The sequence below is a fragment of the Sander lucioperca genome, chromosome 4, assembly GCF_008315115.2.
Source record: "Sander lucioperca isolate FBNREF2018 chromosome 4, SLUC_FBN_1.2, whole genome shotgun sequence".
NCBI lineage: Eukaryota > Metazoa > Chordata > Actinopteri > Perciformes > Percidae > Sander > Sander lucioperca.
The window spans coordinates 6,769,026-6,786,616 of NC_050176.1; the positions used below are offsets into that span (position 1 = coordinate 6,769,026).

The 17,591-nt window shown below is 42.6% G+C and overlaps 1 protein-coding gene across 3 annotated transcripts in view; it reads right to left on the bottom strand.

Moving 5' to 3' along the window:
- LOC116042560 (trinucleotide repeat-containing gene 6C protein-like) overlaps positions 1-17,265 on the bottom strand; it is a 53,783-nt gene extending 36,518 nt beyond the window's left edge. For 2 of the 3 annotated variants that reach the window (XM_031288779.2, XM_031288780.2), the window contains exons 1-3: positions 16,450-17,265; positions 5,520-5,620; positions 5,165-5,186 (exon numbers count right to left, since the gene is read on the bottom strand). In XM_031288779.2, the coding sequence (XP_031144639.1) occupies positions 5,165-5,186; positions 5,520-5,582 (85 nt within the window). In that variant the 5' untranslated portion in view covers positions 5,583-5,620; positions 16,450-17,265. The remainder of the gene's footprint in view (positions 1-5,164; positions 5,187-5,519; positions 5,621-16,449) is intronic. The other variant, XM_031288781.2, reaches the window with a different exon arrangement.
- Between the last annotated feature and the right edge of the window lie 326 nt (positions 17,266-17,591).

The window sequence follows — 17,591 nt, forward strand, 5'->3', positions numbered from 1 at the left end:
AATAAGCACGGAAACACGGAAATATTTAAGTTACAGCGGTGCAAGTGCGATTTGTGAAAACTAAATGTAGACTTTAATGTGGTGGTGGCCTTAGTACCTCTAATTGAAGCTGAAAAGGATAGCCAATTAAATTAGCATTTGTATCAAGTGCACTGTAAATTCCATTAAACCCTCCAGCTGAGGCGCTCTCTGCAACCTTGCACCAAACTTTTAATTACAGCTCTTCTTCACACTAAATGGTTAATTACACACGAGAGAGAGAGAGAGAGAGAGAGAGAGAGAGAGAGAGAGAGAGAGAGAGAGAAAGATCACTGCAAAAGAACAGAGAACAAGTGAGCAGGAATCAGAGAGTATACAATCTATAAACCAGGCAAAATGGGCAAGAAGGTAGGCCTATTTGTTATTGTACAGAACAACTGTGATTGGTTCCCTGAGCCTAGTGCTAGGCAGTGCAGGTTCCTACATCTCTTCTGTCTATTGTCTGCAGAGCCACTTTATTATGCAGTCATGTTTATAGAAGGGGGGATGGACACAACACAGGCCTGTATGCCCTGCACAATGGTGTGTTTCTTAATCCAATAAGAGCTACGAGGTAGGGGAGGTAAAGGAAAATACAGCTTATAAAGTGGGTTTACATCTGTGTACAACAATTGTACACATACTGCTTTTTTAAGTGGTTTTATATACAGTACTAGTCAAAGGTTTGGACACACTTTCTCATTCAATTTAATGGGAAAGTGTGTCCAAAGTTGTGACTAGTACTGTAGGTGTAAAATTGTGTGAATCAATCAAAACAAGCTAAAAAAAAAAGAAGCATGCCCTTGCCTTAATAAAAGTAGTGTGACATGGTCCACTCAGTTTTGTCCAAAAAAAACAGATCAAAACCATATAGAGGCAGAGGCACAAATAGATGGGTCTGTCTAGTACATGAAGGGCACACGCTGAAAACAAAATTAGTTTGGAGTTTATGACCTTCTTAATATCACACCTCTCATTTCCCGCAAATTCTGTCAGCGCAGATTTAGGTTCCTTTTTTCCTCATTTCACCAGCAATATGACCATTTCCCCTTCTATGGAAGTAGTTAATCATTACACTATTCAATAGTTTTGGTCTACAACCCACAAAATTGTTGACTACATTCTCCTTTACAATGACACTTGGTTGTTTCAAAAACGGTAACCAAGAGGACCTTTTTTTGTCACGGAAGGCAGATGTATGTCCGTGACGTGTTTATGAACACAAGGGAGGGTCAAGTGGGTGTGTCTCCATGAGGTCCCATCTGTCAGTATTAGTAGAGCAAAACAGAAACAGCCTCACTCACACACAAAATAAAAGGCAAGATTTACCACCCCTCAGCCTTCCTATAACGGGCCGTTACTATAGAGACTGACATTTGCCTAACGCATCTCCATTTGCCTCGTGACCCCCAGTGCCTCCTGTGACCTCTTCCCATACTACACATCTTCCACCCTCTCTCTCTAGTAGTAGTAGTTGTTTCGATTGTTCGTCTCAGCTGTCCCTCGCTGGCCTGCTAAGATTATGAAAGAGTTGCCCCAAGAAACCCCCTTTTGCTTTTTAGCACCAATAGTCTCTCTCTGGGTAACGAGCTTCAACAGGATCACACTACACCTCCATTCGAGGTCAGTGCCTGAGGGCAACAACTGCCTAAGGATAAGTGTCTTTTGAATTTGATAGATACGTAGCATGATGATTGGTATCTTAAACATTTTAATGCTGACACCCAAATCAAAGATGTGGTCTCCCACAGTCATAGCCCCAGGGTCATTAGAGCATAGGGAACACAGCAGGTAAATGGAGTACCACTTATTTACAGTCCCAATGTGTATATAGTATGACTAATATTCCAGGGCATTATAACCATTCTCTATATACAATTAATAGAAACAATCGTATCAAGTCAAATTCAATTAGCAGAATAATATTGTGTCTCAACTATGGTCTCAACATTCTTTTTCTTCTAAGTGCTATTTGACAATGGCCTGAGGGAAGAGCGAGAGGCGCTCTATATGCAGGCATACCGGCAGTCTTTGAACCTTACAGACACATATATATGCGAACACCATGGCGTCATATCACAGGCTAAACTGTCATTCATATCGGTTGAGCTACATCCTATTAATCTGCCTGATATTTGACATGAAGCAGCTCACTGTTGGGGGAGGAGGTGGTGACGGGGGAGGGGCAAGGGGCACACAATTGGGCTCTCTTGTCAGCAGCTTGTGAGCGATCATACAACATGAATACACAGAGAGGAAAGCATTGTTCGAGTTTGTGCGCCCCTCTTGTTTCCTTTCTCTCTGCCCCGTCTCTCCCTCCATCCCTCACTCTCCTCTCGCACTTGACATGCATGTGGGGTGAGCACACGGGGGTAGAGGAAAAACAATTATGCTTGGCAGTCATAAATCCAAAGGATATAATTCACAAGCTATTCACTATTAATTCACTGAGTGTTTATAAATGTGTTTAACAGAAGAGAACAACAGCCCAAATGCTAAAGTAAATTAGCCTCTAATTAGATTGCGATTCATGAAATTCGTTTATTGACGCAGGGTTAGTATTGACGCAATTAATAGCATGTGAAATCGCAAATTAATCCAATACAGAATTATATGACACACTTGTGTTTATGTGCGTCTCTTGCCACTTTGAAAAACATAATGCCGTTATCATTGTGGTGACACCGTGAAAATATGTTTCTCCTTAGATGTGGTCGCCGGGGATGAGCATATCGTGGGTGAACTGAAACAGGCGGAAGAAACAGCGTGGGTAGGGAGGAAAGGGAGGGGACGAGGCAGTGACAGGCATTACATTTGTTCTCTAACCTTTCAGCAGTGGAAAAGTGCACGAGCAGCAAAAATGGAGATTGCAGATTTTCTGATTATCGGGGTGTGTGAATGCGACGGCTGCACTGTGGTATTACTGTGGCTTTCTGTGCCTGTGTGTATCCACCTGTTTCATGAATTGCATTTGTGTAACTTCCTGTTTACTTCAATAATATGTGTGTGTGTGTGCATGCTTAGAGCCACTATGGCTAGGAAATGACTGCCCTTGCTGCTTTGCAGTTTCACAATGTAAGCATTTGCTTCAGTCACAGAGTAGATTGAAAGGCTCTAAGTCGCTGTAGGGAGGAGGGTGCATGTCTTTTAATATGACTGTGGGCATCTAGGAACACACATCTGCAGCTTGACAGATACTGCAGTCTGTGTGTGTGCGTTGAATGTCTTGGCATGTGCATGTTTTTGTCAAGTATGTGTAGCAGTCAAACTGACTGATTGTGATTGCAGTGGTGGCAGAGATTGTGATGAAGCTGCGTGTGTGCTGGGGGTGAATAATCAGCATCCCTCTGAGGTAATGGAAACTGGGAGGGAGGGCCCTGCATCAGAGGTCCAGCCTGTTTGTGTGGGGGAGGTGAGTTAGGGCAGTGGGACACTGCCTCCTGGAACCCTGCGTTCGGTGTAGCTCCATGCTTAATGGGGGGCAGAGAAGTTAATTCCACTGCACCAAAGCTTTATCTCATTTTCATACATATCAACGCGCCAGGCCGAGATCGATTACCGCAAACAAATTGAAATGCCTGGGACCAAGGAGGCCTGCAGAGAGGAAAGCAGAAAAAGGCATTGAGGATGGGGGAGGTGGTGTGCATGTGTATGTCTATGAATTTCTGAGAGTGTATAAGGAAGGCAAAATTCACTGATATGGATGGAAAGACACAAATCACTACCGCATACTGATTTTCTCTCTGCCTGCATACACATACACCTCTATTATTTAGAGTCACACATGAAAACTCAACTCATTCCAGTTGATGCCACCTTCCTTTTAAGAGATATTGCAGATGGGAGGTTATGAGCAAACTTAGAGATCCTGATGGTTCACTGAACGATTAGTCTTCAAACAGGCCCTCTTTCCCCATTTATCTTTCTGTCTGCATGAGCACCCACTACATACACACAATCAGTTTCTCATTCTATGTCCCTTTCTCTCTCCATCTCTCATTAAACATACCATAAAACAAATGTCCACGTCATTAGTTCTCTTCCATATTAGCACCGTCATTGACTCCCGATGGTCATTTTTGGCACTCGTCTAAAGTGCTCACTGCTTCATTACTTTCTTTCCTCCCTTCATCTTTTGCTTTTATCTGACCCCAGAACGCCCTGTTACACTTCCTCTTTCTTTTTCTCCTTCCCTCCTCCCTTCTTCTTATTCTTAGCTGTGCCCCTGTTCATGGGCCTCTCAAACATTTTTGCATTAATTACATCATATCCAGTTGTAAATGCCGGAATTACACCAGAGCGGTGTTTCGTAAAAAGACAACAAAGCAGGATGCTATGTGTGACAATTAGCACTGGCCAAGACACGTAAAAATGCTGGTCTAAAAGCAGACATAATACAAGACAGTAGGCAGAGGAAAGGGCCAAAGATGGAGGAGATAGGGACTCGTACATTCGCTCAGTCATTCGTTTATTTAAATGTATTATTATACATTTCTTAAAATGTTAAGAAATATAGGTACAACATTTCCCTTATTTTGAAGCAAGCTCAGTAGAGGCAACTCTTGCAAGTTTGTAAACATTTCAAAAGAAACTAAAGCTAATTTCATAGCGATGTTCTCTGAAGATCTATTTTAGCATCTTAAAAGAACACGGAGGGCATGTGAGGACACTGTTCTTTCAGTCCCCCTCTCTCTGCATTTCAGCTGAACTTCATGCCCTTTTTTTATTCCTCTCTTTCTCTGTCTTCCTCCTTTACCCCATCCCCCCATCCCTCTACGCACACTGTCTGGGTGCCCTCACGCTTCATTGCCTGGTGCTGTGGGCGCACTGGGTGTCACTCTGCATCACTCTGCATTAGACTCCACTGTATTTGCTCTGCTGTGTGTGTGTGTGTGTGTGTGTGTGTGTGTGTGTGTGCGCATGAGAGTCAAATGGCCCAATTGTGCATGCATGTGCAAAATGTGTGTGTCCATCTGTATACAAGAATGCTAAATGCTGTGTGTGTAATGAGTGAGTAATATGTGGTGTGCCTTTACGGGCCAGTGTGTGTTAATCAGAGCTGATTAATGTATTGTCAGTGGTTGGAATGTAGTTTTAGAAAACGAGGTAGATGAGAGGGTGCAGTTTACTTGATCATGATGCTCACCTTTGGGTTTCAGATCAGAAGCCTGCAAGGAAAGAGAGAAATGAAGTTAGGAACTTATTACAGTGGGGGTAATGTTTAACAATCATTCAAAACTGTAAATAAATCAAGAGCCTTATGACAAAACCTAGACTTTATTCAACAGGAAAGGGGCTAGCATTACTGAGTAAAATTGATCCAATCTTGTTTCAGTTGTTGAAGTTGTTGTTGGTTTAAAAAAAAAAAAAAAAAAAAAAAAACACTAACTGTATAACCCACACACAGTCCCAACTTTAAGTTCCTGCTGATAGACTAAAAATATATATGCATAGCTTCTTTAATGCTGTGTTGTGTGAACATGCATCATTTTAACCTTCACCTTTTTCTGAGCGATGTCCGTCTTGGTCTTTTCTTCTTGTTTTTTCTTTTTCTTTTCTTCCATCAAATGGTTCTCTTTCTTCTGTCGCTAGCTTCTCTCAGCTGCCCAACAAGAAAAGAAAAAAAAGGAGAAGGGCTAGGTTTCAGCTCAAATATGTCCATTTCTTTTTCCTTATTATAACTACAATATTACAATTATGACATTCAGGCACATTCACATTGTCTATGCAAAACAATATTCCACACAAAAATGCATAAATACGCATAAACACACACACACACACACACACACACACACACACACACACACACACACACACACACACACACACACACACACACAGTCACAGTCACAGTCACAGTCACACAGTGCATATAAACTTTCAACCCCTTTGATCCATGTTTAGCCCAGAGCCAAAGAGCACTCTGTCTGGAAAAACCTTTCCATCCACAATCATCAACCTCATACAAAAATCATGTCAGGCACTTCTGAGAAACACTTTCTCTCATGGTCAAAAACTGTAAAAGGAGATGGTGGAATGGATGGGTTATGAAATAGGAAAAAAGGCATGCATGTGAGTTAAAGAGAGAGATAAATACACAGAGAGAGTGAGTGAACAGTAAGCGTGAAGGCCTGTGTAAAAGGGCTGGTTTAAAGACAGCAGAAAATGGCAAGAAGATAAAAAAGGCAAGGGATGAAAAAGAACTGAAAGAAAGACAACATAAAGGCCAACGGACTGAAAAAAATAGGACACAAGGCCATTTTTCCCCTTTTTTCACAAAGTAAGCGGGCGTGAGTCAAACTAGTGAGATAGCTAACCCAAGGCCCAGGGAAACTAAGTGCTTCTTTCAGCCTGTATTTCCTTTGGCTCAGCTTTAGTGACAGCTCCTGGAAACGATTAGAGATGAGCTGGGCCATAGGGACTGAATGTGTATGTTCAGTCTTTACTAAGTGCAATGGACACTAATCTATAACACAGCACTATGTCATATCAAATCAATGATACCGCTCTCTAAAATGTGCAAATACAATCGATCATCTTCATGCCAGTCTAACAGAATGGTCTATTCCTATTTGCAGGCTATCCTGCAAAGAGTGCATGTACGCACACGCAAAACCTTCTTTTTATGTGTTGGAGTCTGTTATAACGGACAAATTCTTTGGATTGCATGTAATGTATACCAGCTTCTAACGTGTGTGTGTGATGACAATGGAATCTGTCTCCGCGAATCCTTTTTTTTTAACAGTTGTTAGTTAATCATTTTGCATAATAATGTTGGACTGTGTTTAGAGTAATAGCTAAATGATGATATCCAAATCTGGTCTGACAAGTCATCGTTAAAAGTAATTCATCAAGCAAAAATGTCAAACATTTGCTGGTTCAAGCTTTATATTATTGTGATTTTAAACTGTTAATCACACTGGCCAATTTTTCACTATTTTCTGACATTTTAAAGAACAAACTTTTATTTCCCTAACTGAGGGGGAAAAAAGGCAGATTAATCGATAATTAAAATCATTAATTGAAGCCCTATGTTGATTAATGTGTACTGTCCCTGACAAGCAAAATAAACACAACATACAAAATGTGTCAACACAGGGCCTGGAAATTAATCAAAATCTGAATGTATGAATGAATCATAACGCTCATAACAGAAGATTAATGAAAGGCCTGCCTCCCACTGTGAAGCCCACTGGCAGGGGGAGGGAGCTGTCAATCAAACAGACAGGAGAGGCCTCACAGAGACTCTGTGATGGTGGGGTAAGGGAGAGAAAAAAAGAGAGAAAGTAGACAAGGGTTAAACAGACATACAGATGGGTAGAGGGAGAGATGGAGGAAGAGAGACATTGAACACTCAACAGTAAAGCTGGGTGATATGAAGAAGATCAAATATCACAATATTTTTGACCAAATACAATGACATCGATATTGAGGGGATACTGTGGGGTTGACTGTTGGTGCTTTCACAAAATATTTACACAATGAGATTTTTGATAAATAATCATCAGAAATTGTGGATGTAATAAATAAGTGGGTAAAGGCAAATAATAGAACAGCTAGAACAGTCTGGTAAGTTCAGAAAATGACATCACTTTACTGTAAAACCAGGAAGTCAACACTTATGTCATATTACGATATCCAAAATGTAAAGCTATCTAGCCATATATATCAATGTCCATACAATATTGATATATTGCCCAGCCCTACTACTCAACAGTGAGTTTAGAGCCAAACCCTGTGGAAGACTGCCAGACTAGTGGCCATGGCAGCAGGGTAAAATGAAAGAAAGAAGATATCCTTAAATTTTTCGGCTCCATCTGGATTTTCTCTTTATTCCCTGTTCCCCCCTTTTCATTGCTCTCTCCTACATTCACAGTCCTATTTTTCATACTGAGGAGTCTGTGAGTCATTGTGCTATCTCAGCAGCTAGGGTAAGGCAGCCCTCAGGTAATAAATAGAAGCTCAAATTATTATGTGTGGGTGTTTGTGTGCATTCAGATAATTATATGCAGTATCTACAGTATATGTGCAGTAGTGATTCTCTGAGCGGAGACACAGTGACAGCATGCAAGCAGAGAAAGGGATGGGAGATATAAGTGGGAAGTGGCTTTTTCCATTAACGCTGTGTGCTAGATTTTTCTTTCACGATCAGTTGCTACAAGTGACCGAACCTCTCTGCTACAGCTGACTATATCATCCTGGTAGTCTCACCTTTTACCCCCCAGATAATAAGGGATCTACCCTATCTGGTTACTACGGCTGCTGTCACAGAGGACAAGGGGTACAAATACTACAACATTACCATCACATCCGCACAACAATATATTTATTAACCATCTAATTTCATAGGTGTCAATACACTATGGAAGGCTTAAAGTTAAATTGTTGTTTTTCATATTTACTGTCATGTTGGAGGCAGCCTAGTAAAAAAAACAGTTATGTGAAATGTGAGAGAGCGGACAGTTGTCTTTTGAGCTGACATAGTCATGCCAAAGTTAGCTTCCCTCCTGACATCCTTTGCCCCACATATATCCTTACCTACTTCCCCCCCCCCCCCCTCACCCAGTACTGCTGACACCAGCACTGACCCTGGGGTGTCTCTGTGCTGCATTCCAGCATCGGGTTTACCCTCGCTGGTAGTATGACACTGAATTAGGCAAAATATGTGCTGTTTTGAAGTTACTGACCTACACGGCCACGGTGTGTCATTCAGTCTACTCTTACATTAAAGGGGCTTAGATCATTCAGCTAACATAACGTAACCAGTAACTAATATGCAAAAAAATTATATGCTTTCCAGCAAATATTGTATCATCTTAGCTAGCAAGCTGTTCACCAATATGTCCAAAGAGGCAGCTGTGTATCGTCCAAAGTTGCAAATGTATGCAAAGCTGGCAGATGCGTTCAATCTGTTGGTCAAAAATATGCTTCAATGCACAAGCTAACAGCTTGTTAAACCACAATATCTCTTTTTCTATTTCTACATGTAATACAACATAACATTTAAACAGCTTTTGAGTTGTTGGAACGGACGTCTGCCAGGGTTAGGCTAGCTGTTCAAGCTAACCTAGGCATAGCATAAAGCTACCATGGCATTGGATGCATAGAAAAAAGCAATGTAAAACTCTCAGTAATACAATATACATGTATGCAAATCTCTAGAACAGGCACACAGACAAGCCAGGGTCTTTAGAGCCAAAATTACCATCCCCTCACATTTATAAAGCAAAGCTATAGGAAATACAACATATGAGGGCCCCACTTTTTCCTCCCCCTCTATCTTAAACCCTAACCCTAACCAGTGATCCTACATTGACATAGTGGCTTTTCTTAAGAATACAGAGTTGAGTAGGAAAACATCCCAAGTCTAAGCAAACTGGGCCGCCGGGAAATTGTGAAGAAATTGCATAATGAAGCAGTATCCTCTCTTCCTGTGCTGCACAAAACAGTTCCATATCCTGGGACTATGGGGCTAAGCTATAGAGGAGGCATGACAACAGGAACACACGGTACAGGAATGAAGGGGCTAGAAACTCACAACACACACAAACCCAGTCACATAAAAACACACAGGCTCACACACGGGAAAGCTTGATGTACACAGGCAGGAGGCAGTCTGTCTGATGCCTGTCTTTTTCCGCCAGCGATGCAGAGGAGAGGGAGGTGGAGAAGGAGAGATGAGGATGGGGAAAATGAGAGGAAGGGAAAAAAAACAGGCGGAGGATGAAAGCAGACGCAGAGCAACACCAATTAAGAACGACAGCCGCCGGAGAACCAGACGGGGCACAGGGAGAAAGAAGAGTCTACGCTGGAAGAGGGAAAAGACAGAAAGAATTCTCAATAGAGAAATGGAGGAGTGGAGCACTATTGAGGCTGGCAGACAGGAAGACACGGGGGGGATGAGGAGGGGGGAGAAAGAGGAACCGAAATATCCATGCACCTTGATCGCTAGTATCTAGAGATGCACGGAGAAAAGAGAGGGGTTAGGGGGAAAACCATGCAAGGGTGATAGAAAAAGAGAATAAAGGGGGAGTAAAAAAGAGCTACACTGAGGACTGAAGACTGAGCGAGACAAAGGAAGAGAGACAGAGAGAAATTTAAAAAAGGGGAAGGAAAAGGAAAATATGCAGCTTCACGTGTTCTAAAAAAGGCTGTCAGATCAACCACAGACACAACACCAATCACAAGAAGGAAGAAGAGGAGAGGCTTTCCTCTCTCAGGCCGTGGCTACAGAATGTGGTAAATCCACACTCCACCAACATTACCATTCAGCCAGACACCCATTCCTGTGGCATCAGAGAAGCCGTATTACATGGAACATTATCACAGACAGCCCTTTTCCTGGGGAATAATTCCTCAAAACTTGCTAGAGACCTCAACTTCTCTCCACAAATGTGTGTGGGTGTGCATTTGTGTTCACTCAACCTGAATGGCTTGGGGAAAACAAGCCTGTAAATTCCACAGTTGATAAGCAGCAATAACAATGTTGTTGTGTGTTTTCATCCCTCAGCCACACTGACAGTCTCACTGGCTGCTAGGTTTCTAAGCATTCAGGGCATACCAGCTTTGCTTTCAGCAGGTGGAGAGAGTGGCCTGTAAAGATACACAGCACACTTTATTGCTACTAGACTGCACTTGCTCAATGAACTGTCTTGAAATAGTCTTGGTTGTTTGGAGTCTGTAGAGGAGGGACTGATTGAGGGCAAACGGGTGGGTGGAGAGCGGCGATGAAGGACGACGCAGATGGAGAAAGAAAGTCAAAGAATCACTTATAAATAACAGCTTTGAGGTTTGCCTCCAGAAAATTAGCTCTCAGTGTCTTGGCTGCTTCCTCTGCCAAGTCGATATGAAACTTTAACACAATGGCAGCTCATTAAATAGGAAAACAGCACAATGCACAAGACCAAGCGGGCCTGCTCCCTGCCAGCACCACAGCTAAAGCGTATTGAATTCAAGAAGAAGCTGTCAGGCCGAGTGGGTTGGTGTATGCGTTTGTCTTTACTTATGACTGCTTTGTGTTTATGAGAATAAGTGGTTGTGCCTGCTCTGCATAGTTTGCGTATTTGTTTTAATCTGTGTGCCTGCCTGGCAGCTTAGAGGCTGTGAGGTGACTCCCTGTCTAAAAGGTCTGGATAGTTATGAGGTGCTATTAGCATTAATACGACGCCTGACCTCACACAATTAACCTTAAGCAGGAGTTCCTCAAAGTTTTTACCAAAAACTGAGTACCTCTAAATATACACTGGCATTTATTAATTAGCCTAAGTTTTATACGACGACCACAGAAAGCACTGGTTGGCTGTTAGCGATTCAAACTGTATTTTAGATCGATCAAATAATAGATGCTATGTATCCCATTTCTTACATTGACTTATATTCACTATACTACATTTAAAAAAAAAAAGCACCAATGGCTTTCTGTTGATGTAAACATGTTATTAAAGCAATGTAGTGTAGGAAACAGGTATATCCGGGTTTACAACAGAGTGTGACTGCTGTCTTTTATGCATCCCTTAATTGATGTTTGGGACATGAGTAGGGACAGAGAATATCTTAAACTTGTTTCAAATGCTTCACTGAAACTATCTAACTGTCAAAATCAGAAGAGCCAAACTAAATCAAAGAACAACTACACTCACGATGCATGCTAAGACAAATGAGCTAATCGGCTGGGCTATACACCCCTCAAGGTTACTTTGACTTAGCGTACACATACAAAATGTCAGTAGACAATTCCCTGGCAGTCAACAGTGTAAGCAATAACATAGACTCTGAAAGAGAGACAGAAAATAAATGATGTGCTTAGTTGTGGGAACAGAGCCCCTTTCATGTTAGGAGGACAGAGATGAGGACAAGAAAAAGCAGGGAGAGAGATGTAAAGGTCGTGACACACCAACCAGACGGCTGACCCTCGGCAGAAAAGGCAGTTGGACTGATCAGTGTCCCCGAGTTGGTCAAAAAAGTGCCTCGGAAAACACCAACGCGATGAGACGCAATACGTCCCTATAACGGCAGGCGGCGCCCAAACATGAAAACCGGCAGCTGATTGGATGAACGTGTCACGTGGGTCTGGTTTCTCCAGAAATTCAAAGCCAGGCTGTCATGGCAGCTTGTTCAGAATACGATCTCATATTTTACTAAAATAGTTCACCGAAACGTGTTTCTGAAAACATTTTAAGCGAGAAATAGGCCATGCAGTTGCTGAATCTGTCTTCATTTCAGAATGAAGACAGCGGCCGATTATCGGCTTGGTCACAGGGACAGGGTCACAACTACATTACAAGAAATGTTTTGTTGATAATTTTTCAGCAGTTAAAGCCCTTACAAATGTGCTTTAACAATCCGAATACACAAAATGAAAGTAAACACTTGAACTTCATTGACTGCACTTAAGTTGATTAAGGTGATAAAACATTCTAGACAGCAAACAAATGACCTGAGCTTACTAGCCTAGGCCATGGCCTCAGCACAGAGGAAAGCGGAGCATGCTAGTGCCATTTACACAGACATAACTGAAGACTTTAGAAGTGCTCTAGGGCCTAAGTCCTTCTGCATAAGGAGTAAGGCTGTCTAATGTCGGTTTGGAGCATGAAAAAGGGAACACTGTAGGTTGGATGTCCTGCATATTCTCTGTCATCTTTCATGTGTTGGCCCTCTCCTTCTCTCCACGTCTCTCCAATTAGCCGACATGGAGCAGAGGGAGGGAAGATAGCCCCCACCAAACCTCGGCACATTGAACATTCCCCTGGACCACTGCCAAGACTCACAGGCAGCAGCTCGCAGGTTTCAGCTCTGCTTCCCCCATCCCCCTGCTTCCATCACAGGCTGGCTTACCCCTGCTGGGCCCCCCAAGCTCTGCCCCCTCCATTGGCACACAAGTTGGACAAAAAGGTGGGGGTTACACAGACCCCCCCAAACACCCATAGAACTCTTTGGTTGCTACTCTCCCATACTTATTTAATGCAAAAGCCCTGTGTATGATATATAAATGTACAGGAGGTTAACCTGTGTTTGTAGATAGACAGAAGCAGACAAGATTATGACTATCATAACATGAGATCACTGTCTCATACCAAATCAGATTAGTGTCACATCTGAAGTTAACCCTGGCTGAGACCATGCAGACCCAGGTTGCATAAACTGTGAAGACCCAGACACCATTCAAGTACACCACAAACAAAAGACATAGAAAAACAAATCACATCCCTCACAGAAAATGTCAGTCTGGGCACTTGGAAGTTTTAATGACAGACTGATACTGTTTGATTTCAGGGTGATGTCTATCCAACTAAGGGTACTACCTATAGTTATTACTGCCAACACCACAGTCAACATACACTCCCCCCTCACTGGCTCTCACACACGTACACAAACACTCCTCATGTAGTACAATGGCCACACCAAACACACTTGCCTGGCAAGTCTTAATACCCCCCCCTCGACTTCAAGATAGCCGTCCATACAGCAGAGGAAGAGGGTAATGGATTTTGGCAGCCTCCCATTGAATCCAGCTGATTCTACTGTCAACGCCTCCCTACTGCAGCAGCACCCTGCGGCAATGTTAAGCACGCTATCTATCAGGATTGTGCCAGTTGTTTGAAAAGCCTCATAATCACAGGCTCAGTAACTACCACAGATGGACAGACCTGGGCTAAGGTCAATGACAGGGAAAAGGGATAGACAACACAAGCCACTTTTCCAAAGCACGACTAAGTGGGATTTACTAGAGCAAACACAAAATGTCTGACGAGGGATAGAAATAACTTTTTGTTTAGCCTATTTTAATTGCAGTCTCCAGGGAAAATAGACTAACTACTGTACAGAAATAAAATCAAAAATCAAAACAGAAGAAAATGTGTATGGGGGATACAGTGACATACAACCAGCAGGCCCATTCCCATTACATTTGGCCCTGTAGTGGAAACCAGGCTAATGATGGCAACTAGTGTTCAGGTTTAGTCTGTAAAGGGTCTGACAAGGGAAAGCAAGCTTACATTTTCCTTTCAAACAAATGATCCGGCCTCCTCTGTGATAAGGAGCTGCAGATTGAATTACTGCCAGAGTTTGTCCTCATGGCTTTGTTATAATACACTCTAATCAAAACGATGTCTTAATGCCAACAGCCTACAGCCTGGTTGGATCCAGAGCCAACATTGGTTATGGGTTTCCTGCAAGTGCGCAGCCAAAATGGCAAAAGTATAGCAATATAACCAATTGAGTCTGGGACCCAGTCAGAGACTGCATTTCTCATTTTGGGTCTTGATGCACGGGGAAAGAACCAATTATACACCTCAAGATTGAGATAATTTAGAGTTCTGCAATTTCTGTGTCTAGATTTGCAGATGTTGGCATTCATTGATAGACTATCCATGCTCTCTATCAGTGCTATCTATATTCTCCTACTGGAGAATGTATGCATTCCCTTAGAACCAAAAGTAACAAAACCTTGTATACCTCTCCGTAGACTAAACATTTGTGAGCACATCTGACATCTTTATTGCAACAAAACATGTCTTGGGTTGGAGATAACCTCAGTGCTGGTGACCTAACACCTATACACCCCACCCTATTTGCCCTAGTGCCCTCCAGATGAGCCACCTGCTGTGGCTGTAGTGGTAACTATGGTGCTAAAGCAGTTATGTCTGGGACAGGTAAGCCTAACTGTATGGTATTTAAGAAAACTAGCTCAGATTAGGAGTCCCTCATTCTCTTTCCAGGCTTTAGGTCTTTCTTTTCTCCCTATTCACTTGTTTTACATACACACCGGAGGGGCCCCTGGAACATCTTTTCACAGCCAACCCCTTACTGCGTGCTCTTTAGCTTTTTGGAAAGATGGGCGTGCACACTGAAGGGAGGAGGACCCTTGACCCTGGGTAAGAACAGGGCTCTGTGTGTGTTTGTCTGTTACTCAGCTGGGTGTCTAGGGTATGCAGGAGGCAGCTCACGACCTGAACAACTGCAAAGCATTTACCAACTGCCGGAGCTTTGAGCTTGACACAAATGGTCACACACTCCCATGGCAAAAAAGACAGGTATTCCACGTGTGTATTCACTGGCTGATTCAGACACAAACACACAACACTTATGACAACACACTGACATTCCAACACATGGCACAGACATACACACAAACAGGCACAAATGCATACACACAATGTGAATGTACCGTACACACTAATAAATGCCTGAACATTCTCCCTATCCGATTACAAATGTATGTGTGCCACTGCTGCTCGCTCGCAGTTTTTTCAAAATTCACGTGTGACGATATAAGACAGTGGTGACAGAGATGTCGGGGGGGGGAAATTATGTACTTCAATTAAGACATGCGGAGGAGATATTAAAAGCTATACTCCAGTGCCTGGGGACAGGATGCAGGAAGGGGGGATGCAATGGAAGGCGACAGTTCAATCAGTATCTCGGGCTTTCTTACCGAGCCGGGGGGGTGCGGGAAAGGAGGGAAGAGAGACAGGACAGCTATGTTTAATAATGTACTTGGAATTATTACAGTGGAATGTACAATAGTGTGCAAGATACAGGATGTGATACAGCTACAGAATGAACCAAAGACTAAAGAGTGACAACAGAACAATCTGGATAAAATGTAAGAATGTGTCACACACACAAGAAAACACTGCAGCTTCAATGTGCAAGCACAAAACAATACAGTGCTGTCATAATAGGTTCTACTCTGTCAATGATCTACCTTTAAATAGTACTGTGTGATCAAAAAAAGGCAAAGCAATTCTCTTAGTCAGTTTAAGAAACCATCAAATTGCACACTCCCATGTACTGAGTGTGTTCCAGTCCACTTAGCCAATCATTAAAGCGCTATGATATAACACAAAAGTTCCCAACATTTTCTGCCATTTTCAAGCCCCTACAAAATAAGCACATACTAAATTTAGTAATCAACTTCATTATTAATATCCGAAAGCAGCCCATGGGAGAATACCTCTGGTCAGTTAGTCATTCTTGTATGGTTTTTTCTCATCTATCCAACATAACATAAAAGCACTATTCCTAATTTTGCAGGGGACCCCCTTCAAAAACCCTTTGGATTTGGCTGCTCGCCAGGAAGAAATCCATATAATAACCCAGTCTTATTTCTGAGGACATACAAGATTGATATTGGGAAGAAATCGTTTACTGTGACACCACAAATAACCACAGATACTTGTTAATGGGTGTTTTAATGATGTGGAACTTGACATTGCTTGCTGTGACGTCGTAGTTGTAACTGGGCTGAATAGAGCAATGAAAAATTATGTTGCGATAAACAGTAGTTATTTTGCTTATTTATTTGACATTGCAGCTAGCTTCTCTCCACTTTCCTCTAGCTCCTACGATTTCAATTTTTAAACACTGATCAGCAATAACATTCATCGATTCATCACATAAGAAAAACGTTATTCATATGAAACTTACCTTGCGTTAACCACAGCTTTGGCAGCTTTCAGTGAAGAGTCGGTGCATGTCAGAAAAAATATGCAGAAAAGCATTCTCCGATGTCTTTTCTAAAGTTACCCGTAAAGAGATGGAGCAGAGATTCAGTCGCAATTAAAGTCAGATTTGGCAGATAAGCCGACTACTGCTGCTGAAGCAGCTTGGTGATACCGAGGTAAACAACGGCTACTCAGCCAGATATACACACAGCAAGTACGGTAATTTATACTTTGAGCAAAGAAAACAATATTACACGGTACAATATTCCGTGAAATTACACTAGCCGAAAAACAGTTTGTTAAAACGTCACGATATACTGGGGGGCGGGGAGGGGAACGAAGCACCAACAACAACAAAAACAAAAAAAAAAATAACACGAATAAAATGACTTTTAAAAGCAGCTAAATAATGCAAGCTGACGTTAGCTGGTTAACGTTGTAAGTCGTCGATCGTTGCGAGGTTTTGCAAAAGGGGGGAATCAGGCAGTTTTCGTTAAAAATCGCCGATGAGTTCTCGCGCATAAGAACAAGCCGACGGCCGTCAGCCAGCCAGCCAACTTGTTTTAAAGTGCAAAATAAATATTTTTGTTTAGGTCGCCAGCTGGACGACTAGCAACGGGCTGGCTACCGCGAATGCAAAGTGAGAAACGACTCCTGGGAAATACATTCTTTGTGGATACAGACAGCGGAGCGGACAGTCATGGTAGGCGTTCAGTGAGCTCTCGTTGACAGTGGTCTCGCAGCCATTTTGTTCAAACTAACAACACTGCAGTCGCTCTCCTCCTCCCAGAGAACAGACAGACCAGGAAGTGGCTCCAGATACGTCACTCCCGACCAACCAAAACACCAGACGCCAACTCCGCCTGCCGCTCTCCGGCCCGCCCTCCCCCGTTTGCCAAACCTCCAAGCGGCTACACGGAGGATGGACAGGCAATTTCCAAAGTAATTGCTGATGCATGCAGCCAATACTGTGAGCTTAAAAAAGAAACACATGTGACTCTGTTATGGATTTTGGGAGGATGCTATTGTAAAGATAGAAAGTACCACCCCTGGCTCCAAGTAACACTTATATAGGCTATACTTTATATAATGTAAATAAGATACCATACTTCCTGTGACTCGTGA